The sequence below is a fragment of the Papio anubis genome, chromosome 1, assembly GCF_008728515.1.
Source record: "Papio anubis isolate 15944 chromosome 1, Panubis1.0, whole genome shotgun sequence".
Taxonomy (NCBI): Eukaryota; Metazoa; Chordata; class Mammalia; order Primates; family Cercopithecidae; genus Papio; species Papio anubis.
In genome coordinates this window covers 51,482,718-51,509,717 of record NC_044976.1, presented here as the reverse complement: position 1 = coordinate 51,509,717, position 27,000 = coordinate 51,482,718, and the positions used below count along the sequence as shown (strand labels likewise).

At 41.1% G+C, this 27,000-nt stretch overlaps 1 protein-coding gene and 1 pseudogene across 4 annotated transcripts in view; both read right to left on the bottom strand.

Moving 5' to 3' along the window:
- Positions 1–27,000, bottom strand: part of SCP2 (sterol carrier protein 2) — a 124,927-nt gene that overhangs the window by 28,541 nt on the left and 69,386 nt on the right. For all 3 annotated transcript variants that reach the window (XR_002523576.2, XM_003891901.4, XM_021941651.2), the window contains exon 12: positions 5,582–5,735. Coding sequence is in view for 2 of the 3 variants with exons in the window: in XM_003891901.4 (XP_003891950.2) it covers positions 5,582–5,735 (154 nt within the window). In the remaining variant the exon portion in view is untranslated. The remainder of the gene's footprint in view (positions 1–5,581; positions 5,736–27,000) is intronic.
- On the bottom strand, positions 23,050–26,994 carry LOC103885217 (annotated as a pseudogene). The gene has a single exon (XR_648164.4). The product of XR_648164.4 is annotated as a tubulin beta chain-like (transcript).

The window sequence follows — 27,000 nt, the reverse complement described above, 5'->3', positions numbered from 1 at the left end:
CCAGGCCCTCAAAAAGTGATTGTGAAAGAACTCTTACAACTCAATAATTAAAATACAAAGACTCCAATTTTCAAATGCCAAAGGATCTGAAAAGGCTTTTCTCCAAAGAAGATACGCAGATAGCCAATAAACATGAAAAGATACTGATCATCAATAGCCATCAGGGAAATGCAAAGCACAATGAAATACCACCTCACAACCACTAGGATGGCTAAAATTAAAAAGATAACAAAACGTAATGACAGAATGTGGAGAAATTGGAACCTTCAGCCATATAAAGGAATCAAGTACTGATATATGCCACAACATGGATGAATCTTGACATTATGCTAAATGAAAGAAGCTAGTCACCAAAGGCCATATAATGTATGATTTCATTTACATACAATGTCCATAACAGCCAAATCCATAGAGACAGAAAGTAGGTTAGTGTTTGCCAGAGACTGCAAGGAGGAATTACTAATGGGTACACACTTTCTCTTGAGGTGATGAAAACATTCTAAGATTAATTGCAGTAATGACTGCACAACTTTGTGATAGGCTAAAAACCACTGAACAGACACTTAAAATGTGTGAATTGTGGGCATGTGAATTAGGTCTTAATAAAGTTATTTGAAATAATTTTTTTTAAATGGTTGATGAGGCCAGGCATGGTGGCTTATGCCTATAACCCCAGCACTTTGGAAGTCCAAGGCAGGTGGATCACATCAGGCCAGGAGTCCAAGACCAGCCTGGAAAAAATGGCAAAATACCGTCTCTACTAAAAATACAAAAATTAGCTGGGCCTGGTGGCCTACAACTGTAGTCCCAGCTACTCGGGAGGCTGAGGCACAAGAATCGCTTGAAACCAGGAGGCAGAGGTTGTGGTGAGATGAGATCACACCACTGCATTACAGCCTGGGTGACAAGGCAAGACTCTGTCTAAAAAAAAAAAAAAAGAGAGAAAAGAAAGAAGAAAGAAAGAAAAGAAAAGAAAAGAAAAGAAAGAAAGAAAGAAAGAAAGAAAGAAAGAAAGAAAGAAAGAAAGAAAGAAAGAAAGAAAAAAGAAAAGAAAAGAAAAAGGCCGAGCTCAGTGGCTCATGCCTGTAATCCCAGCACTTTGGGAGGCCAAGGTGGGAGGATCACTTGAGGTCAGGAGTTCAAGACCAGCCTGGCCAACATGGGAAACCCCATCTCTACTAAAAATACAAAAATTAGCCAGCTAGGCCTAGTGGTGCATGCCTATAGTCCCAGCTACTCAAGAGGCTGAGGCAAGAGAATTGCTTGAACCCAGGAGGCAAAGGCTGCAGTGAGCCAAGATCGCACCACTGCACTCTAGCCTGGGCGACACAGCAAGACTCCGTCTCAAAAAAAAAAAAAAAAAAAAAAGGTTGACGGCCAGGCATGGTGGCTCACGCCTGTTATCTCAGCACTTTGGGAGGCCAAGCCAGGTGGATCACTTGAGCCCAAGAGTTCAAGACCAACCTGAGCAACATGGCAAAACCCTACCTCTACCAAAAAAATACCAAAATTAGCTGGGCATGACAGTGTGTGCCTGTGGTCCCAACTACTCAGGAGGTTGAGGTGGGAAGATTATCTGACCCTGGGGAGGTTGAGGCTGCAGTGACCCATGATAACATCACTGCAATCCAGCCTGGATGACAGAGTGAGACTCTATCTAAAAAAAACAGTGGTTGCTGTTATTCTTAGTGTTTGGGAAGATTATAAAGTCCTGCACTGTAATCAAACCTCATCTCTAGAACTAAAATTTAACCAGTAATCAGTTTGTTCTGATTGGAGATGGTTGTACAGTACACATAAGTTTCAGGGAATATCAGGTTCATTTGTAATCAGCTACTCCCCATGACCTCAGAGCAGGCACATGGTTCCATCACACATAGAAATACAGCCCACAGAGTTGAGAGCTGGAAGACAAACAAAGAAACCTCATAGAGGTATGGTGGGAGATATGATAAGATCCTCTTTGGCCAAGCTGTGGGCTTCAATGAGTTGGATATGTTCCCCATTCTGTACTAAAAATTTAAGTTCATTTTTTCCTAAACCCCTAGGTAATATTTGTAATTAATAAATAAAACCATTTTCAGGCTGGGCGCAGTGGCTCACATCTGTAACCCCAGCACTATGGGAGGCCAAGGTGGGCAGACTGCTTGACTCCAGGAATTTGAGATCAACCTAGGCAACACAGTAAAACCCTGTCTCTATAAAATTAAATTAAATTAAACTAAGATAGAACCATTTTTGACCTTTAACCAGTGACACGACTAGAGAAATAGGAAAGAAGAAAGGAAAATGCATTGGGAAATAAAAAACCAACAGTTTATTGAGCAACTACAATGTGTGGCAGATATTTTGAATTTGATATTTTCTGATCCCTAAAGTACGTATTTTCAGTATTTTCTAAATAAGGAAAAGGCTAAATTAATATGCTCAAAGCCAGTAGTGTGATCAAAAAGTAGATAAGGTGCTCTTCCCACTGATCAAAACTGTCTCTGATGGCACGGCGCAGTGGCTCACATCTGTAATCCCAGCACTTTGGGAGGCTGAGGCAGGTGGATCACTTGAGTTCAGGAGTTTGAGACCAGCCTGGACAACATGGCAAAACTCTATCTCTACTAAAAATAAAAAAGTTAGCCAGGCATGGTAGCACACGCCTGTAATCTCAGCTACTCAGGAGGCTGAGGCACAAGAATCACATGAACCCAGGAGGCGGAGGTTGCAGTGAGCCGAGACTGTGCCACTGCACTCCAACCTGGATGACAGAGGGAGACTCCATCTCAAAAAAAAAAAAAATCTGTCTCTGGTAACTCTAGTCTATAAAATTTAAAAAGTTGTCACATACAAGTGACATTTAACTAGTTTTATAAATTCCTCATTCTAACTGCTAACAAACTGGTGACTACATGAGTATGGAAACAGACATACATCACATTAAGATTATTGTGTGCATTCCTTAAATATCTATTTTAAAACAAAACTAAAGTAATGCTTGCGTGTGCTACTGCGCTTGCTGAAAAGGCCTAGAAGTAATAATAACAAGCACACAGCTAACAGCCATTTGTGGTTTCCATATACCATTCTCTACTGAAAGGAACCAGGACTCAGAGAAATGACTGATCCTAGGGCTGAGGCTGGAATCTCTTCTTGTGCTAGAAAGTAAGGAACTACTAAAAGGAATCATAGGGAAAAACGAATCAACTTGATCAGGTTCCCACTGGCCAAATCAGGGGCATTTTGAAAATCAAAATAATTGATACCACTTTACTATAACCCAGTGAATACAATAAGAATTCATGAGTTTGTATGTATGTATATATAAATACATGAATAAATTTTGAAATGGAAGACAACGGAAAGTTCTTCCTTACAGAATAATGCCAGGTAAAAAGTAAAGAAAAAATGGTATCATCTCAAAGCATCTTGCTGCAAATTCTCATTAACTACAAAGAAAAGAACAGCAACTTTTCAGAGGAAAACATGGTAGATGCCACATTAAGTGAATAAAGCTAACACCACCAATATGGGTTAAACAACCTCATGCACCTCCAGATATGATGCACCTAGAAGGATACAACATCACTTCATGCTGCAAAAAATGTGTAATTTGAATCATTTCAAAACCATAATCCCACTTTGTCCCTCTACCCAGACACACACAAAATAATCTACTCTGTACCCACACAGCACAACCCCTTGTCAAACCTCCTTGTATTTTCAAATTTCTGTACCTATGTACAGACTTGAATGCCCTTCTCCTGTACTTCTGCTGGGCAATCCTAGTCATCTCAGCTCAAATTTACTTTCTTCATAATAATTTCTTCCTCTGAGCTTCTACAGCATTTTGAAAAAGAGTATGTTGACTCTGTCTCAAAAAAAAAAAAACCCATAAAAACTTAAGATTCAATATCTTTTATTCCAGTTCAATAAACATATGAGAGATTCTAGGAACAAGAGATGTAAGTCACAGTCTTAGGCCTCAAGGATTTCATATAATAAAGGGAATTAAAAACTGGATACAGTGCAACCAAACCAACTAGATAGTACCCAAAAACGTACAAAGTGCTGTGGATATTCAAAGAGAGATGGTATTTGAGACGGGCTTTAAATTATAAGTCTTACAACAGAAATTATATTCTGGGCAGAGAAAGAGGAGAGGACAAGAGATCCAAGAGCTTACAGAAGAATATAATAGACTCAATAAAAGAAGTGTGTCTCCATGTATACATATGTAACAAACCTGCACATTGTGCACATGTACCCTACAACTTAGAGTATAATTAAAAAAAAAAAAGAGGTGTGTCTCATATCCTTTGTTGGAGAAACAAAAAAGCGTGAATAAATGATTAAATAATTACCAAGAATTTCAAAAAAGGGAGCCAATTAATGTCAAAAGCTACAGCAGGGTTAAAGAGAGTAAATAGGGAAAATAAAGACAAGGTTATTCAATTTCATTTAGATCCTGGTGGCCTTACCTGACACTGACCTCAATGGTGAGGTAAAAAATTAGACTGTGAGGTATTCCAGCTTGAAAAAATAAAGGTGGCCGGGCGCGGTGGCTCAAGCCTGTAATCCCTGCACTTTGGGAGGCCGAAACGGGCGGATCACGAGGTCAGGAGATCGAGACCATCCTGGCTAACATGGTGAAACCCCGTCTCTACTAAAAAATACAAAAAACTAGCCGGGCGCGGTGGCGGGCGCCTGTAGTCCGGGCTACTCAGGAGGCTGAGGCAGGAGAATGGTGTAAACCTGGGAGGCGGAGCTTGCAGTGAGCCGAGATCGCGCCACTGCACTCCAGCCTGGGCGACAGAGCGAGACTCCGTCTCAAAAAAAAAAGAAAAAATAAAGGTGGCTCAACATAAAAGGGTCATCATGAACAACAACAATTAAGGCAAGGAAAAAAAAGAGATCTAAGGGAAGACCTGAACATGTATGCTGACAGAGGGAAAGGAGTCAATGGAAAGATAACCAAGTTACAGAAAGTGACTGGAAACAAAAGCAGGGAACAAGGAAAGCTGAGCCTTTGACATGAGGGGTGCTTTTTTCCTCTGGGGAGGAGTACTTCTCTGAGAGATGAGCAAGGGAGTTGAGGGATCCTGAGTGGGATGGGAAAGAAAGTGCCTGCAAATTGAGAAGCATGGGCAGTTGAAGGAGACGAAGAAAGTCAGCAAGAGACAAAAAGAATTCTAGCAGCAACGAGGGCTTATTAGCTGGACTCGGAAATACAAATTTGCAAAGATCCAATCAGCACATTTAGTGACTCCCTAAACCACCTCAGAAGCCTGGAAGGCCATGAGGAGACCTGCCTAAATAACTCAGGTTGGGAGGGCCGAGATCCATACCTAGCCAGCTCAGGCTGGTTCAGTACTCTCGTGACTATCCTGGGTCCTTTTTCAACAGAATTCTCCTAAAGTTTGTTAAATTTAAAACCTGATGGCCACTTTTAAAGCCATGTTCTTAAAACAATGTAATGAGATACTTTTCCTTAAATACTAAGACAATAAAATAAGAAATTTTTACATGTAAAACATCAACTGTGAAAAGTCAGAAGGATTAATTGACACACAAAACTCAGAATGTCACTCACCTGGCGGCTTCCGGAAAACCCATCTTGTAGAGTGTTACAACCACAGCTCCTCCAAGGCCTAAATTATGCTGCAGAGCCACCTTTGCACCAGGAACTTGCCTCTTTCCGGCTTCCCCTCTCAGCTGCCAGCAGAGTTCTGCACACTGAGCAAGACCTAACAAATCGAACACAGAGCACTGAGTCTGTTGGATCAGAAAGCTGCTTCCACCAGCTTTCTCAAGCCAGAAAAGGGATGTTTGTGACTTTAAATTAAAGCACTTGATTAAGCTGAGACAATGTTTGTGTAAATAGTAACTTCTCTTAAAACACTGAAGGGTTTTGCAGCTAGTTATTTTCTCTCTAAATTTCTTTCCTGCACTCTTTCAACTTACTCAACCTGTCGTTTTCTGGCATGTTGAAAGACAAAACACTGAATCTACAATTCTCTAGTCCTGGGAAAATGGCATAAAAATAATGTAATTTTACTATTTTTAATGTATTAAAAGAAAATAAACAAGGATTTGGAAGTTCACATTCCCTAAAAAGTTTAGCTGGTATGGGAAATTTTTCCTATTATTTTCCTCCAAGTAGTTCCCAACAAGCCTGGCACGGTGGCTCAAGCCTGTAATCCCAGCACTTTGGTAGGCGGTGGATCACGAGGTCAGGAGATTGAGACCATCCTGGCTAACACGGGGAAACCCCGTCTCTACTAAAAAAAAAAAAAAAAAACACACACACACACAAAAAAGAATGCGTTGTTTTCCAGACCTATTCACAGCTACTCACAAGAAAAGTTCCGGATTCACAAGGATAACATTCTGTCCCCTGAATAATAAAATCAAAGATGTTTAGAGCTAAAAGGAACTTACTGATGTAAACACTGAGAAACACAAAGGTGAATGGTTACAAAGCAGGCTAATTCCAGAGGTGAGGTTAGAACCCATGATTCTAGATGTACATTTGTTTGCCTTTCTATCGGACCAGCTATTAAAGGAGAGCTGGGTTAAGAATGTTCTATCAGGGCCGGGCGTGGGGGCTCACGCCTGTAATCCCAGCACTTTGAGAGGCTGAGGCGGGCAGATCACGAGGTCAGGAGATCGAGACCATCCTGGCTAACATGGTGAAACCCTATCTCTACTAAAAATAAAATAATAAAAAATTAGCCCGGCCTGGTGGCAGGTGCCTCTAGTTCCAGCTACATAGGAGGCTGAGGCAGGATAATGGCGTGAACCCAGGAGGCGGAATTTGCAGTGAGCCGAGATCGGACCATTGCACTCCAGCCTGGGCCACAGAGCAAGACTCTATCTCAAAAAAAAAAAAAAAAAAAAAAAAGAATGTTCTATCAGGATAGACTGATCTGCAGGTCTACTAGTTACAGTGCCTATTCTTCCAGGCACATCACCAGCCACAACTTCCAATTCCTGAGTACCTGTGACAATCTCCTGTATAAACTCCAACTTCCCCAAGAAATTTAACTGCTGCTTTTCATTTCTAAGCAGTGTCTATATATTTATAGACCAAGTATCTTAAACACTATTTTAAAATAGGTAGCTCCCAGCGTGGACAACATAGCAAGACCTCATCTCCACTAAAAATAAATTTATTTTATTTTATTTTATTTTTTTGAGATGGAGTCTTGCTCTGTCACCCAGGCTGGAGTGCAGCGACACAATCTCAGCTCACTGCAACCTCCGCCTCCCAGGTTCCAGTGATTCTCCTGCCTCAGCCTCCCAAGTAGCTGGGGCTCCAGGCGCATGCCACCACTCCCGGCTAATTTTTTTTTTTTTATTTTTCAGTAGAGATGGGGTTTCACCATATTGGCCAGGCTGGTCTTGACCTCCTGACCTTGTGATCTGCCCACCACGGCCTCCCAAAGTGCTGAGATTACAGGTGTAAGCCAGCGCACCCCAGCTTAAAAATAAAAATTTTTTAAATCAGCCAGGCATGGGGACACGTATCCGTAGCCCTAGCTACTCAAGAGGCTGAAGAAGGAGGATGGCCTGAGCCCAGGAAGTCAAGGCTGCAGTGAGCTATAATCATGCCACTGCACTCCAGCAAGGCAAGATTATAGAGCGAGACCCTGTCTCAAAAAGAAAAGAGAGAAAAAAAAAAAGGTAGCTCCACACCTGGTAATAGCTTTTTGAATTGTGAACATTTTAGAAATTAATGAGGAAGGCCAAATTGAAATGACTCTATTAGACCCAAACTTGGGGGCAATCAGTTTTATTGGAAATCTGCCTTTATGAAAAGCCTAAATGAATATGTAAGACAAAAAAATATTCAAACTGGTCTTAGATACACTGCTAGTTGTCTTCACAAAAGAATAGATGCAATTTACAACTATTTGAGAAAATACTCAAACTCGCCATTGATAAAAATCAAACAGATACCATTTTACACCAATCAAATTGGTAAGAATATTTAAAAATGGGAATAATCAATGCAGGGGAAACTATGGCAAGATAGTCACCTCCATGCAGAACTGGTCAAAGTTTAAACCAGGACAACCTTTTTGGAAAGCAACGTACAAAGTTATGAAGAGTCTTTAAAATGCCTTCAAAACCATTCCATGGAAATAATCAAATGTTGGGAAAGTTTTACACACAAAGCTATCTGTTCATCAGATTGTTACAACAGTGAAAATCTAGATAATCTAGAAGTGAAATAACTGGGGAATGGATAGATAGGTACAGAGGGGCAAAGGGAGCAAGTTCTCCTTGGCCCTCTGAAGGTTTCCTGAAAAATCAACTTGTAAAAGTCAGATTAATTAGAGAAAGGGTATACAAATTTATTCACCATGTATACATAGGAGCATTCAGAATAAAGACCCAAAGATACAGGGGAAATTGTCCATTTTATGCTTAAGTTCGACGAAGTATGAAACAGCCGTATAGAAATATGATTGGACAAAAAGCGTATGATCTAATACTAATAGACTGAGTGGGGAAACCCAGCCAGGCCTGTCCATCTAGGTTCCTCATGGCCTCTGTGAGCAGCATTCCTTCCTTCTGGGTGTGGGGCAGGTCCCTTTCTGGAATTGGGGTCTTATGACCTACAGTCAAACAAGATAGGTCAGACAATTTCTTTATGACCAGTTTTTACACAGAAAGGTGAAGGGAAGTTATAGTAGTATTCTAGGTTTTATGACTGGCTTTGGGGAAAAGGGGTTATGGCTTTCAAGATCTACCTTGAGGAAGAGGGATTCCAGTTTCTATGGCTGGCCTCGGTGGGGAGAATGGGACTGAGAGACAGGAGACCAGGAGAAGGCCAGAGAAAAATTTTTGCTTCTGAGGCTTTTATTCTGGTGTATGGTTTTCTAAGCCCTAACAGTGATGTAAATTATAAGCTAGATGTAAAGAGAAAAAGCAAGCTGTTTTTCCTCTCAGCATACTCACAGCACACTTCTGTAACCAGATGTCGGGAAGGTGAGGGGTTCCCCCAAATACCAAATCGATTCTTTTACAGACACCAATGAGGTATTCTGTAATTCCTTTCAATTCTAACACTATTTACCTGGAGATAGTGTCAGATCCCATGGGTTGAGGGCTGAGTCCCACCAGGCTGTTCATAATTCAGATGCCAAATGCAACTCCAGGCCACCTGTACTTCCAACCAACTGGTTACAAACCATCATCTTGCTGCAAACATTTCCTAATAAGATGTTGGTCAACCTTTTTACATGAAAGTAACTGACCTAGGACTCAGTTACATAGATAAGAGTATACAATCTGGTTGCTTCTAAAAATAAACCATACGAACATGTATCAAGCACTCTACCAAATGTTAAAGATAACAGAGGATTCACAGTGTAATGTAAATATAAAGTGCTAACAAAGATAAGGACACTAAGCGCTATGAATAGCCACAGAATGGAAAAGCTATAGGGGATAACATTATGAGTTACTATCTGAGGTCTTTTCTTCCTTCTCCTTGAACCTATAAACCTTCCTATACTATCAAGACGGCCAAGTACAATAAAGTCATAATTCGGCTTTAGTTTCAAATTAGATATCTAAACGCTTTAACAAAAACAACATTAAAAAGCATGGTTTTCTACTATCAGAGCCTGAATTTTTGAGGAAGAAAAGGCTTGTTGAGTTTCAAAGAGCAAAAAGCTTTCATAGACACAGCATAGACTGAAGAATGTATATTTATAATAGAGCAGTTTTTCTCTCCAAAAGATATAAAATTTGTCGCATGCGTCTGTGTGAAGAGACCACCCAACAGGCTTTGTGTGAGTAACAAGGCTGTTTATTTCACCTGGGTGCAAGCGGGCTGAGTCCGAAAAAGGCGTCAGCAAAGGGTGGTGGGAATATCGTTAGTTCTTACAGGTTTGGGATAGGCGGTGGAATTAGGAGCAATTTTTTGCAGGCAGGGGGTGGATCTCACAAAGTTCTCAAGGGCAGGGAGAATATTACAAACTACTTTTATTATTATTATTATACTTTAAGTTCTAGGGCACATGTAAGGGCGGGGAGAATATTACAAAGTACTTATTATTATTATACTTTAAGTTCTAGGGCACATGTGCACAATGTGCAGCTTCGTTACATATGTATACATGTGCCATGTTGGTGTGTTGCACCCATTAACTCGTCATTTACATTAGGTATATCTCCTAATGCTACCCCTACCTGCTACCCCCAACCCATAACAGGCCCCGGTGTGTGATGTTCCACACCCTGTGTCCAAGTGTTCTCATTGTTCAATTCCCACTTATAAGTGAGAACATGCGGTGTTTGGTTTTCTGTCCTTGCAATAGTTTTCTCAGAATGATGGTTTCCAGCTTCATCCATGTCCCTACAGAAGACATGAACTCATCCTTTTTTATGGCTGCATAGTATTCCATGGTGTGTATGTGCCACATTTTCTTAATCCAGTCTATCATTGATGGACATTTGGGTTGGTTCCAAGTCTTTGCTATTGTGAATAGTGCCACAATAAACATACATGTGCATGTGTCTTTATAACAGCATGATTTATACTACCTTGGATATATACTCAGTAATGGGATGGCTGGGTCAATGTTATTTCTAGTTCTAGATCCTTGAGGAATCGCCACACTGTCTTCCACAATGGTTGAACTAGTTCACAGTCCCACCAACAGTGTAAAAGTGTTCCTGTTTCTCCACATCCTCTCCAGCACCTGTTGTTCCCTGACTTTTTAATGATCACCATTCTAACTGATGTGAGATGGTATCTCATTGTGGTTTTGATTTGCATTTCTCTGATGGCCAGTGATGATGAGCATTTTTTCATGTGTCTGTTGGCTGCATAAATGTCTCCTTTTGAGAAGTGTCTGTTCACATCCTTTGACCACTTTTTGATGGGGTTGATTTTTTTCTGTAAATTTGTTTAAGTTCTTTGTAGATATTAGCCCTTTCTCAGATGGGTAGATTGTAAAAATTTTCCCCCATTCTGTAGGTTACCTGTTCACTCTGATGGTAGTTTCTTTTGCTGTGCAGAAGCTCTTTAGTTTAATTAGATCCCATTTGTCAATTTTGGCTTTCGTTGTCATTGCTTTTGGTGTCTTAGTCATGAAGTCCTTGCCCATTCCTATGGCCTGAATGGTATTGCCTAGGTTTTCTTCTAGGGTTTTTATGATTTTAGGTCTTACATTTAAGTCTTTAACCCATCTTGAATTAATTTTTGTATAAGGTGTAAGGAAGGGATCCAGTTTCAGCTTTCTACATATGGCTAGCCAGTTTTCCCAGCACTATTTACTAAATAGGGAATCTTTCCCCATTTCTTGTTTTTGTCAGGTTTGTCAAAGATCAGATGGCTGTAGATGTGTGGTATTAATCCTGAGGGCTCTGTTGTGTTCCATTGGTCTATATCTCTGTTTTGGTACCAGTACCGTGCTGTTTTGGTTACTGTAGCCTTGTAGTATAGTTTGAAGTCAGGTAGCACGATGCCTTCAGTTTTGTTCTTTTGGCTTAGGATTGTCTTGGAAATATAGGCTCTTTTTTTATTCCATATGATAGCTTGATGGGGATGGCATTGAATCTATAAATTACCATGGGCAGTATGGCCATTTTCATGATATTGATTCTTCCTATCCATGAACGTGGAATGTTCTTCCATTTGTTTGTGTCCTTTTATTTCACTGGGCAGTGGTTTGTAGTTCTCCTTGAAGAGGTCCTTCACTTCCCTTGCAAGTTGGATTCCTAGGTATTTTATTCTCTTTGAAGCAATTGTGAATGGGAGTTTACTCATGGTTTGGCTGTCTGTTATTGGTGTATAGGACTGCTTGTGATTTTTGCACATTGATTTTGTACACTGAGACTTTGCTGAAGTTGCTTATCAGCTTAAGGAGATTTTGGGCTGAGACGATGGGGTTTTCTAAATATACAATCATGTCATCTGCAAACAGGGACAATTTGACTTCCTCTTTTCCTAATTGAATACCCTTTCTTTCTTCCTCCTGCCTGATCTCCCTGGCCAGAACTTCCAACACTATGCTGAATAGGAGTGGTGAGAGAGGGCATTCCTGTCTTGTGCCAGTTTTCAAAGGGAATGCTTCCAGTTTTTGCCCATTCAGTATGATATTAGCTGTGGGTCTGTCATAAATAGCTCTTATTATTTTGAGATACGTCCCATCGATACCTAGTTATTGAGAGTTTTTAGCATGAAGGGTTGTTGAATTTTGTCAAAGGCCTTTTCTGCATCTATTGAGATAATCATGTGGCTTTTGTCTTTGGTTCTGTTTATATGATGGATTACGTTTATTGATTTGCGTATGTTGAACCAGCCTTGCATCCCAGGAATGAAGGCAACTTGATCGTGGTGGATAAGCTTTTTGATGTGCTGCCGGATTCAATTTGCCAGTATTTTACTGAGGATTTTTGCACTGATGTTCATCAGGGATATTGGTCTAAAATTCTCCCTTTTTGCTGTGTCTCTGCCAGGCTTTGGTATCAGGATGATGCTGGCCTCATAAAATGAGTTAGGAAGGTTTCCCTCTTTTTCTATTGATTGGAATAGTTTCAGAAGGAATGGTACCAGCTCCTCTTCGTACCTCTGGTAGAATTCAGCTGTGAATCCATCTGGTCCTGGACTTTTTTTGGTTGGTAGGCTATTAATTATTGCCTCAATTTCAGAGCCTGTTATTGGTCTATTCAGGGATTCAACTTCTTCCTGGTTTAGTCTTGGGAGGGTGTATGTGTGCAGGAATTTATCCATTTCATCTAGACTTTCTAGTTTATTTGTGTAGAGGTGTTTATAGTATTCTCTGATGGCAGTTTGTATTTCTGTGGGATTGGTGGTGATAGCCCTCCCCTTTATCATTTTTTATTGAATCTATTTGATTCTTCTCTCTTTTCTTCTTTATTAATCTTGCTAGTGTCTATCAATTTTGTTGATCTCTTCAAAAAAACAGCTCCTGGATTCACTGATTTTTTGAAGGGTTTTTTGTGTCTCTATTTTCTTCAGTTCTGCTCTGATCTTGGTTATTTCTTGCCTTCTGCTAGCTTTTGAATGTGTTTGCTCTTGCTTCTCTAGTTCTTTTAATTGTGATGTTAGGGTGTCAATTTTAGATCTTTCCTGCTTTCTCTTGTGGGCATTTAGTGCTATAAATTTCCCTCTACACACTGCTTTAAGTGTGTCCCAGGGATTCTGGTAGGTTGTGTCTTTGTTCTCATTGGTTTCAAAGAACATCTTTATTTCTGTCTTCATTTTGTTATGTACCCAGCAGTCATTCAGGAGCAGGTTGTTCAGTTTCCATGTAGTTGAGTGGTTTTGAGTGAGTTTCTTAATCCTGAATTCTAGTTTGATTGCACTGTGGTCTGACAGACAGTTTGTTATAATTTCTGTTCTTTTACATTTGCTAAGGAGTGCTTTACTTCCAATTATGTGGTCAATTTTGGAATAAGTATGATGTGGTGCTGAGAAGAATGTCTATTCTGTTGATTTGGGGTGGAGAGTTCTGTAGATGTCTATTAGGTCTGCATTTGTAAGGCAGGCCCGGTGGTGACAAAATCTCTCAGCATTTGCTTGTCTGTAAAGGATTTTATTTCTCCTTCACTTATGAAGCTTAATTTGGCTGGATATGAAATTCTGGGTTGAAAATTCTTTTCTTTAAGAACATTGAATATCGGCCCCCACTCTCTTCTGGCTTGGAGAGTTTCTGCCAAGAGATCTGCTGTTAGTCTGACGGGCTTCCCTTTGTGGGTAACCCGACCTTTTTCTCTGGCTGCCCTTAATATTTTTTCCTTCATTTCAACTTTGGTGAATCTGACAATGATGTGTCTTGCAGTTGCTCTTCTCGAGGAGTATCTTTGTGGAGTTCTCTGTATTTCCTGAATTTGAATGTTGGCCTGCCTTGCAAGGTTGGGGAAGTTCTCCTGGATAATATCCTGAAGAGTGTTTTCCAACTTGGTTCCATTCTCCCGTCACTTTCAGGTACACCAATCAGACGTAGATTTAGTCGTTTCACATAGTCCATATTTCTTGGAGGCTTTGTTCATTTGTTTTTACTCTTTTTTCTCTAAACTTCACTTCTCACTTCATTTCATTCATTTGATCTTCAATCACTGATATCCTTTCTTCCACTTGATCGAACTGGTTACTGAAGCTTGAGTAAGCATCACATAGTTCTTGTGCCATGGTTTTCAGCTCCATCAGGTCATTTAAGGTCTTCTCTATGCTGTTTATTCTAGTTAGCCATTCATCTAATCTTTTTTCAAGGTATTTAGCTTCTTTGCAATGGGTTCGAACATCCTCCTTTAGCTTGGAGAAGTTTGTTATTACCAATCGTCTGAAGCCTTCTTCTCTTAACTCATCAAAGTCATTCTCCGTCCAGCTTTGTTCCATTGCTGGCGAGGAGCTGCGAAGAGGCACTCTGATTTTTAGAATTTTCAGCTTTTCGGCTCTGGTTTCTCCCCATCTTTGTGGTTTTATCTACCTTTGGTCTTTGATGATGGTGACACACAGATGGGGTTTTGATGTGGATGTCCTTTCTGTTTGTTAATTTTCCTTCTAACAGTCAGGACCCTCAGCTGCAGGTCTTTTGGAGTTTGCTGGAGGTCCACTCCAGACCCTGTTTGCCTGGGTATCACCAGCAGAGGCTGCAGAACAGCAAATATTGCAGAACAGTAAATGTTGCTGCCTGATCCTTCCCCTGGAAGCTTCATCTCAGAAGGGTACCCTGCTGTATGAGGTGTTGGTCGGTCTCTGCTGGGAGATGTCTCCCAGCAGAGGTGTTGGTCGGTCTCTGCTGAGAGGTGTCTCCCAGCAGAGGTGTTGGTCGACCTCTGCTGGGAGGTGTCTCCCAGTTAGGCTACTCAGGGGTCAGGGACCCACTTGAAGAGGCAGTCTCTTCGTTTTCAGATCTCAAAATCTATGCTGGGAGAACCACTACTCTCTTCAAAGCTGTCAGACAGGGACATTTAAGTCTGCAGAAATTTCTGCTGCCTTTTTTTCAGCTATGCCCTGCCCCCAGAGGTGGAGTCTACAGAGGTAGGCAGGCCTTGCTGAACTGTGGTGGGCTCCACTGAGTTCGAGCTTCCTGGCTGCTTTATTTACCTACTCAAGCCTCAGCAACGGCAGACGCTCCTTCCCAAGCCTCACTGTCACCTTGCAGTTCGATCTCAGACTGCTGCGCTAGCAGTGAACGAGGCTCTGTGGGCATGGGACCCTCGGAGCCAGGTGCGAGATATAATCTCCTGGTGTGCCATTTGCTAAGACCGTTGGAAAAGCACAGTATTCGGGTGGGAGTGTCCCGATTTTCCAGGTGCCATCTGTCACAGCTTCCCTTGGCTAGGAAAGGGAATTCCCCGACCCCTTGTGCTTCCTGGGTGAGGCGATACCCCGCCCTGCTTTGGCTCACACTCCACGGACTGCACCCACAGTCCGACAAGCCCCAGTGAGATGAACCTGGTACCTCAGTTGGAAATGCAGAAATCACCCGTCTTCTGCGTCACTCACACTGGGAGCTATAGACTGGAGCTGTTCCTATTCGGCCATCTTGGAACTTTTAAGGGCAGGGAGGGTATATTGTACAAAGTACATTCACAAGGGCAGGGGAATATCACAAAGTACATTAGCACAAGGGCGGGGAGGATGTATTGTCACAAAGTCAATTGATCAGTTAGAGTGGGGCAGGAACAGATCACAATGGTGGCATGTCATCAGTTAAGACAGGAACTGGCTATTTTCACTTCTTTTGTGTATCTTCAGTTGCTTCAGGCCATCTGGATGTATATGTGCAAGTCACAGGGGATATGATGGCTTAGCTTGGGCTTAGAGGCCTGACAAAATTATCTATCACATGTAAAATATATTTCAAAAACAAAAGTAAAATACAGTAGTGCCCTCACATCCATGGTTTCACTTTCCACAGTTTCAGTTACTCTCAGTCAATTATGGTCTAAAAATACTGAACAGAAAATGACAGAAATAAACAATTCATAAGTTTTAAGTTGCATGCTGTTCTGAGTAGCATGATAAAATCTCACGCCATTCAGCCCCATCCCACCTGGGATGTGAATCATCCCTTTGCCCAGCATATCCAAGTGGTATATGCTACCCACCCATTAGTCAGTTAGTAACTATCTCTGTTATTAGAATGACTGTGATGGGTACTGCAGTGCTCATGTTCAAGTCATCCTTAGTTTACTTAATGATGGCCCCAAAGCGCAAGAGGAGTGAAGTAGCAATTCAGATGTGCATACAAGTGCTTCCTTTAAGTGAAAAGGTGGAAGTTCCCAACTTTAAGGGTAAAAAATGGTATGCTGAGGTTGCTAAGATCTATGGTAAGAATGAATCTTCTATCCGCAAAATTGTGAAGAAAGAATAAGGGGCTGGGTGTGGTGACTCATGCCTGTAATCCCAGCTTTTTGGGAGGCCAAGGAGAGAGGACTGCTTGAGCCCAGGAGTTTGAGACCAGCCTGGGAAGCATAGGGAGACCCCACCTCTACAAAAGAAAAAATAAAATAAAATTAGCTGGGTGTGACAGTGTACACCTGTGGTCCCAGCTACTTGGGAGACTGAGGTGGGAGGATCATTCGAGCCCAGGAAGTAGAGACTTCAGTAAGCCATGTTTGTACCATGTCTGCATTGCACGTCAGCCTGGGCAACAGAGCAAGACTCTATCTCAAAAAAAGAAAAAGAGGCCGGGCGCGGTGGCTCAAGCCTGTAATCCCAGCACTTTGGGAGGCCGAGACGGGTGGATCACGAGGTCAGGAGATCGAGACCATCCTGGCTAACACGGTGAAACCCCGTCTCTACTAAAAAAATACAAAAAACTAGCCGGGCGAGGTGGCAGGCGCCTGTAGTCCCAGCTACTCGGGAGGCTGAGGCAGGAGAATGGTGTGAACCCGGGAGACGGAGCTTGCAGTGAGCTGAGATCTGGCCACTGCACTCCAGCCTGGGCGACAGAGCGAGACTCTGTCTCAAAAAAAAAAAAAAAAAAAGAAAAAAGAAAAAGAAGGCATGATGGTTCATGCCTGTAATCCCAGCACTTTGGAAGACCGACATCGGTGGATCACTTTAGCCCAGGAGTTCGAGACCAGCCTAGGCAATATGGCGAAACCCCGTCTCTACCAATAATATAAAAAATTAGCCAGGTATGAAGGTGCGTGCCTGTAGTCCAAACTACTTGGAAGACTGAGATAGGAGAATCATCTGAGCCCAAGAAATCGAGGCAACAGTGAGCCGTGATCACGCCACTCCACTCCAGCCAGAGCAACAAAGTGAAACCTTGGTTTCAAAAATAAAAAAAAGAAAAGAAATAGAAATAGAAATTCAGGGCTTTCTCCTAGTTATCTCTAGCTAGTAACAGGTATCTAGGGTAGACACCATCTCCTGGGCTCCATTTGTCCTGGCACAAATAGAGTTTAATGATAAAATTTACCTCTCCTCACATTGCAGTGGTAAAAATGCAAAACTCTGGGCAATGGAAATAAGGATGGGTGTCCTGGAGGATATGATGAAAGGTAAAATAGAAACTTTGGTGAAAAGCTAATTAGCCCTTACTGACTTGCTGGCTTTTTAAGAGTTTATATTGGATTTAGGTCTTATCAGTCATCATCCTAGGATTTATTTTGGCAACCTCTTATAGAGTAGGAGAGCTAAGCCATGGTTTGATTTGAAAATGCTAGGTCCCTTGGCTAAAATTCCACTTATTCTCATATCATTTTCACCCAAATTCTTAAGACCTAAGAAGTTTATAATGCCTTTAAAAGTACTGAAACATGTAAACAAAAATCACAGGATAGAATAATAATATATGTGTCATTAAAAACATCAAGAACTACGTGAATGCAGAAAGAGAAATAATTACTTCCCACAGGAGATCAGAGCATCTTATAATAGAATTGAAAAGGATCTATGAATTCATCAAATCTAAGGCCCAACAGATGGGCAAAATTCTCCTTACAACATTCCTATCAAGTTGTTACATGTATTTTTTGTGCACAGCCTCTGTGATAGGTAAATGCATGCTCTCAGGAGGCAACCTATTCCATTTTTGAGAAGCCATATTAGAAAGTTCTGTCTTGTATCCAGCCAAAATCTACCTTCCAATGAATTCTTCCTAATGATCCTAATTCTTCTCACATTAAACAAATGTATTCCCTTTGCTCCATGCCACGTTCTAGATGTTAAAGGAGCAATAACATATTCAACTATCCCTTTAAATATGCAATGTATTGCGCACTGTTCAAGGTAGAGAGACAAATGAAATATGAATCCTGACTTCATAGGCTCTTAAATAGGGAAGATTTTTTAAAGCTTATAAATAATTATAATATATACTACAAGCATAAATGTCAAAAGAAAAGTCCTGAGAAAGTATGGGAGTTCAAAAAAGGGAAAGATTAATTCAATCTATGGAAAAAAATCAGTGAAACAGGAAGAGCTTCATAAGGTGGATAACATTTGAGAGAGCACTTGAAGATGGGCGTTTCCACTGAGGAAAGGACACTGAAGTACAGTATAATGGTTAAGACCCTGGATGCTAGGAATACATAGCCTGTGTTTGAATCTTAGCTTTGCCACTCTCTAGCCTGATGACTTCATGCAAATTATTTAAACTCTCCATGCCTCTATTTTCTTCTTTTGTAAAAGAGAAAAATCGATATGAAAACTGAATGCACTTGTACATGAAGTGTACTTAGAACAGTGTATTATTATTGAGAAAATAACAAAGGTAGAGTTTGTATAGGCAAGAAGGAATTAAACCTGTTTGGTAAAAGCAAACAGTTTGGTTTAAACACCCTTCCTCTTTCTGAATCTCCTTCCTCAAAACTCAAGTAGCTAGAAATGCTGGCAAAACACCTGGCATGTCATGGGATTTAGCAAATCTTCATGACCCTGCCATCCTCCCTTCCCTTTTTCTCCTCTTCATACTTCTGCTTTGTGCTTCTCCTATAGCACACTGCTTTGTATTATAATTGCTTATTTAAATATATAAGTATTTGTATTCTTGTATTATCTGCCTCTTATATACTTCCTGAGGCTAGTAGTTACCTTGTATATCCTAACCCTAGCCCTCAAATCTGGCTATGAATGAGAAGCTCTGGGGGAACTTTGAAAAAATATAAATTGTTTAGGACCAACCCAGACCAAAGAGAATTTCTAAGGGTAGGACAGGAACATATATATATATATAAAATCTTTTTTTTTTTTTTTTGGAGACAAGGTCTGGCTCTACCACATAGGCTGGAGTGCAGCGGCATGATCTCAGCTCACTGCAACCTCTGCCTACTGGGCTCAAGTTATCCTCCCACCCAAGTAGCTGGGATTACAGGTATGGCCATCACGCCTGGCTAATTTTTACATTTTTTGTAGAGACAGGGTTTCACCATCTTGCCCATGTTGGTCTCGAACTCCTCAGCTCAAGTGATCTGCCTGCCTCAGCCTCCCAAAATGCTGGGATTACAGGCGTGAGCCACCATACTCAGGCAGGAACATATATTTTTAAAAGCTTCAGGAGGCTCCGAATCGGTCTATGAGTAGACCTCATATTTGACAACCAGTGACCTACAGTACCTAATGATGAGGTGGGTGCACAGTAAGTCACTACTGAACTGATGTTGACTGAATAACAGAAGATCAGGACCTAACACTAGGTTGAAGCCTACTGGAAAGGCACAGAGGCCTTTCTTAAAGGCTTAAAAGGCCAGGCTGAACTATGAAAAAAGGCCAAACTAAAAAAACCCACTTCTAGCTTCAAAGCAATCAATAATCCTTTGTCAGGAGCTTTATCTCAAAGGCACTTTCATGTCCTTTCAGTAGATTGCAGATATTAATATGGATATTTTAAAAAGTAGAGATAGCTAAGAATAAACTAAAGTCAAATTTTACTTATTCTTTTTTTTTTTTTTTTCCTGTAGAAACCAGGGTCTCGCTTTGTTGCCCAGGCTGGTCTTGAACTCTTGGCTTCAAGTCATCCTCCTGCCTTGGCCTCCCAAAGTGCTGCGATTATGGGCATGAGCCACCATGTCCAATCTTTATTCATTTAAAACAAGTGATCAGGCCAGGTGTGACAGCTCACACCTGTAATCCCAGCACTTTGGAAGGTGGATCACTTGAGGTCAGTAGTTCAAGGCTAGCCTGGCCAACATGGTGAAACCCCATCCCTACTAAAAATACAAAAATTAGCCGGGCATGGTGACGGGTCCCTGTAATCCCAGCTACTCCAGAGGCTGAGGCAGAAGAATCACTTGAACCTGGGAGGTGGAGGTTGCAGTGAGCTGAGATCACGCCACTGTACTCCAGCCTAGGCAACAAAGTAAAACTTCGTCTCAAAAAAAAAAACAAAAAAAACCACAAGTGTTCAGTAAGTGTTGGACAGCATATGTAAAAGCACTTTGAAAACTGGAATAAAATATGACATTATTACCTGAACACTAATGTGTTTTTTGTAATATGACCACTGCAAAGTAATCAAAAAAAGCTCAGGTTTAATGTAATTTTCCTGATTGGAAATCTAAAAGGAATTAATGTTTTTAAACTGACAATGAACAAAAGAATACTCAATTCAAATGCTGAAAACTGCAATTTTCTTCTATTATGGATAGTGTTATAGCAGCTAGAAACTCTCATCCAGATCTAAACAAAATCAGAAACCAGTATCATGAAGCTTTAATTTTAAAGCTAATTCCCCAATACTGAGTTCCCAACCAAAGCGGCACTGTCTTACAATTAAATTAATACCATTTACAGAAGAGAATCTTACACCCTCACCAAGAGTCTTAACATACTTTGGAACTTAACTTGACCATTTTCTGAATCTCTTAGAATCCTATTGCAGTTTGTTATCCAAGTAACTAGAGAAAAAATGTTTAAGCTACTCATAACTGTCGTTGTGATATAAATTCAAGGAGTCTGAATTCGTTCTTGGGGCACATTACAGCTAATGGCCATGTGCCAGATTTATCAAAATATATCCAAATCCTCAATATGTAGCAAGGAAACATTTACTTTTCAATAATTCCTCATCCCTATTCAGACTACCACTCAAGTCATCAAGATTTATAAGTTTTTTTCCCACAAAATGCTACCCCATCACTAGACATAATATCTCAAAGATTAACGATAAAAGGAAAAATTTATCAACAGTGTAGACTCAAATGTTAGAAAGGGTTATCAAAGGATACTGCAGGAAATGCGAGTCTCTCTTTGAATATTTAAAAACTGAGTAAATTCTATCTTCCTGGGGTGGTTTAGGTTACCTTTTCAGTACCCAGGGAAGAAAAACAGATGACCTGTCAAGATTGGCAAATTTTTTAACATTTAAGAAAAAAATCCAATATTGACAAGACTGAAGGAAAGAGGCACTCTCATACTCTGCTGTTGGAAACATACACTGATACAACCTTTTCTGAAGAAAAACTGGCAATCTCCACTAATTTTTAAATATATACTACCCTTTGACACAATGAGTCCACTGTTTGAAATTTATCCTATGGATATACCTGCAAAAGTATGGAAAGACACAGGTAGCTGGGACCATAGACATGCGCCACCACGCCTGACTAATTTTTGTATTTTTTGTAAAGACAGAGTTTCACCATGTTGCCCAGGCCGGTCTCAAACTCCTGGGCTGAAGCAATCCCCCCACCTCAGCCTCTTGGGTTGCTGGGACTACAGGTGTATGCTATTGCTCCCAGTTAATTTTTTAATATTTTGTAGAGACAAAGTCTTGCTTTGCTGCCCAGGCCGGTCTCAAACTCCTGGCTTCAAGCAATCCTCTCACCTCAGCCTCCCAAAGTACTGGGATTACAGGCATGAGCTATTGCACTCGGCCTTTTCGACAGTTACTCATATGTATCTGTCCTATGACCCAGCAATTTCACTCCAAGTTATCAACCCAAGAGAAATAAAAATATATGTCTCCAAATAGACTTGTATACAAACATTCATAGCAATTTTATTCATGTAGCCCTAAACAGGAAACAATTCAAATATCCATCCACAAGACAATGGATATGCAAACTGATATATTTCAACAATAAAATACTACTTGGCAATAAAAAAGAACTAACTATTGATAAAAAGAAAAACTTGGATTAATTTTATAATCTGCTGAGTGAAAGAAGCCAAACACAAAAGAATACATACATGTGCTGTATGATTCCATTTATATGAAGTTCTAGGATCAGCAAAACTAATCTACCACAAGAGAAGTCAAACATCTCGGCCTGCTGGTGGTGGAGAGTGAGAGAGAAGTGTTTCAGGGAGGCCAGAGGATTGACTGGAAATAGACAGGCTAGAACTTTTGGTGGTAATAAAAATGTTCTTGATCTTGCTTTGGCTGGTTGCTACCTGGATATATATAATTTTCAAAAACAATTATCAATTTAAAGTGTATAATTCAGTGGTTTTTAGTATATTCTCAGAGTTGTGCAACTATCACCACAATCAATTTTAGGACATTTTCATCATCTCAAAAAGAAACTCCACACCTACCCCTTAGTTATCTCTCTCCTGTGTTCCCTAGTCCTAAGCAACCATTAATCTATTTTCTGTCTATATGGATTTGCCTATTCTGGACATGTCATAAAAATGGAATTTAAAAATGTTTTCAAGGTTCATCTATATTGTAGCATATTTCAGTACCTCATTCCTTTCATGGCCAAAAAATATTCCATAGCATAAATACACATTTTGGCCGGACACAGTGGCTCACACCTGGGAGGCCGAGGCGGGCAGATCATTTGAGGTCAGGAGTGTGAGACCAGCCTGGCCAACATAATGAAACCCCGTCTCTACTAAAAATATAAAAATTAGCTGGGCATGGTGGCAGGTGCCTGTAGTCCCAGATACTCAGGAGGCTGAGGCAGGAGAATCGCTTGAACCAGGGAGGCAGAGGTTGCAGTGAGCCAAGATTGCACCACTGCACTCTAGCCTCGGGGACAGAGTGAGACTGTCTCAAAAAAAATCTAAAAAAATAAAAATAAATATACCACATTTTGTTCATCAGTTGATGATAGACATCTGGCTTGTTTCCAGCTTTTGACAATGAATAATGCTGCTATAAACATTAGTGTACATGTTTTTGTGAGAACTGTGCATTTTTTTTCCAATTCCCATTTATTTTTGGCTCTTGGAGCAATGTCACCTTTTCAATATGAAAAAAAGCAGCACGTTCAAAATAGAAATTTGAAGTGTAGGATAGAACAAAACCAAGTGTAAGGTAGAAAAAAGCAATAGCAAAAGGAAGATAGGAGACGTTGCAAAAAGATGGAGGAGGGTTCTCCTTTCCTCTGGGGAATGACTCAAACACTGATGTGGCAGTATATACCATCCCAGATAAAGCCAGGGATGTTAATCCTCTTTGGGGGTTAAGAAAAGGTGGAGATTAGGAGGGCATTTCTGGAGGCCTAGGGACCAATGCTGGTCTCTTTCCCTTCCTTGATCCCCTTATCTAATCAGGGGAAAGGGAGGAATTCAATGTGTGAGAGAGGCAGAGTCAGAGAGGGAAAGATTCCACTTGACAGAGTGGGGCAGACCTCTCCAAAGGGCAGAGCTTGGAGGGAGATTGAAAATGGAGAAAATACTGCTAATACCTCCCTTGAAGCTGAGAAATGGAAAATGGAAGTACCTGGAAATTATGACTTTAGTAGCCTGGATTTCCCTCTCCAAAACTTTTAGGATGGAAAATCCCATCCCCTTCCTTGTAGTGACTTCTACCTGCCACCTTCTACCATCTTTTGCTTTGGGCTTAGGATGGTGGCCATTATTCACGTGGGTTTCAAAACCCAGTGGGTTCTAAATGAGATCTGGATGAGACCCAGCTCCTTGCAGATTTTAAAAAGAGGGAAATATTAACTGGACAGATGGAAGGGATGGGCACCAGAAGGAAATACAGGGTTTCCCAGAGTGTCAGAAACCTAGGCTTCCCAGAGTAGAAAGAGAAAGGAAACATTCAACTAACAAGTACTTATTGAGTACCTACTACATGCTAGGCACTGTTCTAGATCTAGATTTGTGTTTGAGGCAGCAAACACAAATTCTGAGATCAAGATTTGTGTTTGAAAAAAGAGAAAAGGGGCAGGTGAGTAAGATGGCTAAGGGAACTGAGAAGCCTGAGGTGATAGGGGCTCTGCCTTAGGCCTCCTCTTCAGCCTCCTCACTGAAATCCTCCTCCTCTTCGGTGGTGGCATCCTGGTACTGCTGATACTCAGAGATGAGGTTGTTCATGTTGCTCTCAGCCTTGGTGAACTCTCATCTCATCCATGCCCTCGCCTGTGTACCAGTGGAGGAAGGTCTTCCAGGGGAACATGGCAGTGAACTGCTCCAAGATGCACCTGAAGAGCTCGTGGATGGCCATGCTGTTGCCAATGAAGGTGACCGCCATCTTGAGGCCATGAGGTGGGATGTCACAGACAGCTGTCTTGATGTTGTTGGGGATCCATTCCACAAAGTAGCTGCTGTTCTGGTTCTGCACATTGAGCATCTGCTCATGGACATCCATCCACAAAGACAGCAGCCACAGTGAGATATAAGCTGTGGCAGGGGTCACAGGCAGCCATTATGTTCTTGGCATCAAAGACCTGCCAGGTGAGTTTGGGCACTGTGAGAGCTTGATGCTGCTGGCTTCCACAGCTGGTGAGAGGGCAAAGCCAGCCATGAAGTAGTGGAGACGTGGGAAGGGCACCAGGTTGACTGCCAACTTGCGGATGTCAGCATTGAGCTGGCCAGGGAAGTGGAGACAGGTGGTAACAATGCTTATGGTGGCTGAGACAAGGTGGTTCAGGTGCCCATAGGTTGGTGTGGTCAGCTTCAAAGTACGGAAGCAGATGTCATAGAGGGCCTCGTTGTCAATGCAGTAGGTCTCATCAGTGTTCTCTACCGACTGATGGATGGAGAGGTGATGTTGTAGGGCTCGACCACGGTGTCAGATACTTTGGGTGGAGGCACCACACTAAAGATGTTCATGATGCAATCAGGGCACTCTTCTCAGATCTTGCTGACAAGGAGAGTACACATTCCAGAGCCCATTGAGTGGGTCAGCTGGAAGCCCTGCAGGCAGTCACAGCTCTCTGCGTCCTCCTGCACCACATCTATGACTGAATCAACCAGCTCGGCCCCCTCTATGTAGTGGCCTTTGGCCCAGTTGTTGCTTGCCCCAGACTGACCAAAAACAAAGTTGTCTGGTTTAAGCACCTGGCCAAAAGGGCCTGAGCTAGCAGAGTCCATGGTCCCAGGTTCTAGATCCACCAGGAGAGCACAAGGAACATATTTGCCATCTGTGGCTTCACTGTAGTACATGGAGATGCAGTCCAGCTGCAGGTCGCTGTCCCCATGTTAGGTGCTGGTGGGGTCGATTTCACGTTCATCATTAATCACATCCCAGCACTTGGCACCCATCTGGTTGCCACACTGACCGGCCTGGATGTGCATGATTTCCCTCATGGTTAAAATTTATTTTAATTTTTTTGGTCACCTCTAGGTATGCACGGGGCAAGAATATATGTAATTTTTTTTCTCTGCTGGCTGCAGGCTGAAAGGATGGAACGCGCCCCAGAGGCTAGAGCAGCAAGGTGCAAACGTGGCAGCAGGAAGGTTCTGAGAAGCAGAACTGTGCATTTTATTGTATAAAAATTAGATCTAAATTTTAATAACAAATATAGATATGAAAAATTATATTGTTACTATAAGGCAAGATTTCTGAGTGTTTCAGTGGATGGCAGAACAAAAATATCTAATAATGGCAATCAAGCAAATAATAATAAAAATGTGCTATTTCAGAGGAGAAAAAAGTTGTATGTCAACAAGAACAACTAAAATGAAATATCATATTCATCTCCTAATGAAACAGAGGTTTCCTATATGAATAAGGAAGCTGTCTGAAAGGAGGATTTAAGTCACTTCTTTACACACAAACTCAGTATAACTCAAAGGCTTCAGTGATTATACCACAGGAATATTTATTATCACCCGGACGTCTCCATGTCCCATTAGCAACAAAATCAACACGGAAGTATGATCTAATTATTTTGAGGAATAAAGAAAACAGTTTATTTACCAAAGGCAGAAAATAGTTTTTAAATAGTGTCTGTGTAGCATTGGGCACAACATTTACATAGAAATATGGTACCTTGAGGATGTCACACTAGAAAACAAATTCTCTTTACAAATTAAAGAACATTCTTTTCCAGAAATGGTCAAAAATTATATCTTCATACTGTGATAAAAACAAGAGGTTTATTACTGGCAAATAAACAAACAAGAACTAGTTAAGTAGATCCATCATGGCTTCCTTTTGTGGAAATGTTGGGAAGAGAATTCTGGAAGTTATTGTGTTCCTACTCTTTTTGGGGGACTCTACCATATACTTTACATACATATATTTCCTCATTTAATCCACAGAACAGCCTTATAAGGTAGGTACTATATTCCCATTTTATAGAAAAGAAACTAGGATTAACTGGCTAAGCTACATACTAAAGAGAGTGAAGAGGCTAGGTTCACACCCAAGACTTCATTCATACAGAACGTGTACCTATAATTCAGGTACATCCCTTACATATATATCACTTTCCATTCATAGCCACTATTTCTAAAAGTGTATCTGCACTATTATTGCCACTTTCTCACTTATAATTCTTTCTGAATCTCATGTGCTTCCATGCAAAACACTTGTTCAAAATTGCTCCAGGAGTGCCAACGACTTTGTAACAGCCAAATCCAAAGGACACTTTTCGTTCTTTATCTAACTTTTGTGGCCTGATCTCTTACTTTTGAAACACTCTCCTTCCTTGGCTAACTGAGCATTCCCTCTCATTATTCTTAAATGGTTCTTCTTCTCTACCTATACCCTTTGATGTCTACTAATGTTTAGGGTTTTATCCTTGATGTCTTGTGCTAGATTTCTTTTCAACTCCAGATTTCTATTTGGTTCTTTAATTTCCTTGTTTGATTTTGTTTGTTTGTTTGTTTTTGTTTTTTTCTCTGTTCCCCAGGCTGGAATGCTGGAATGCAGTGGCACAATC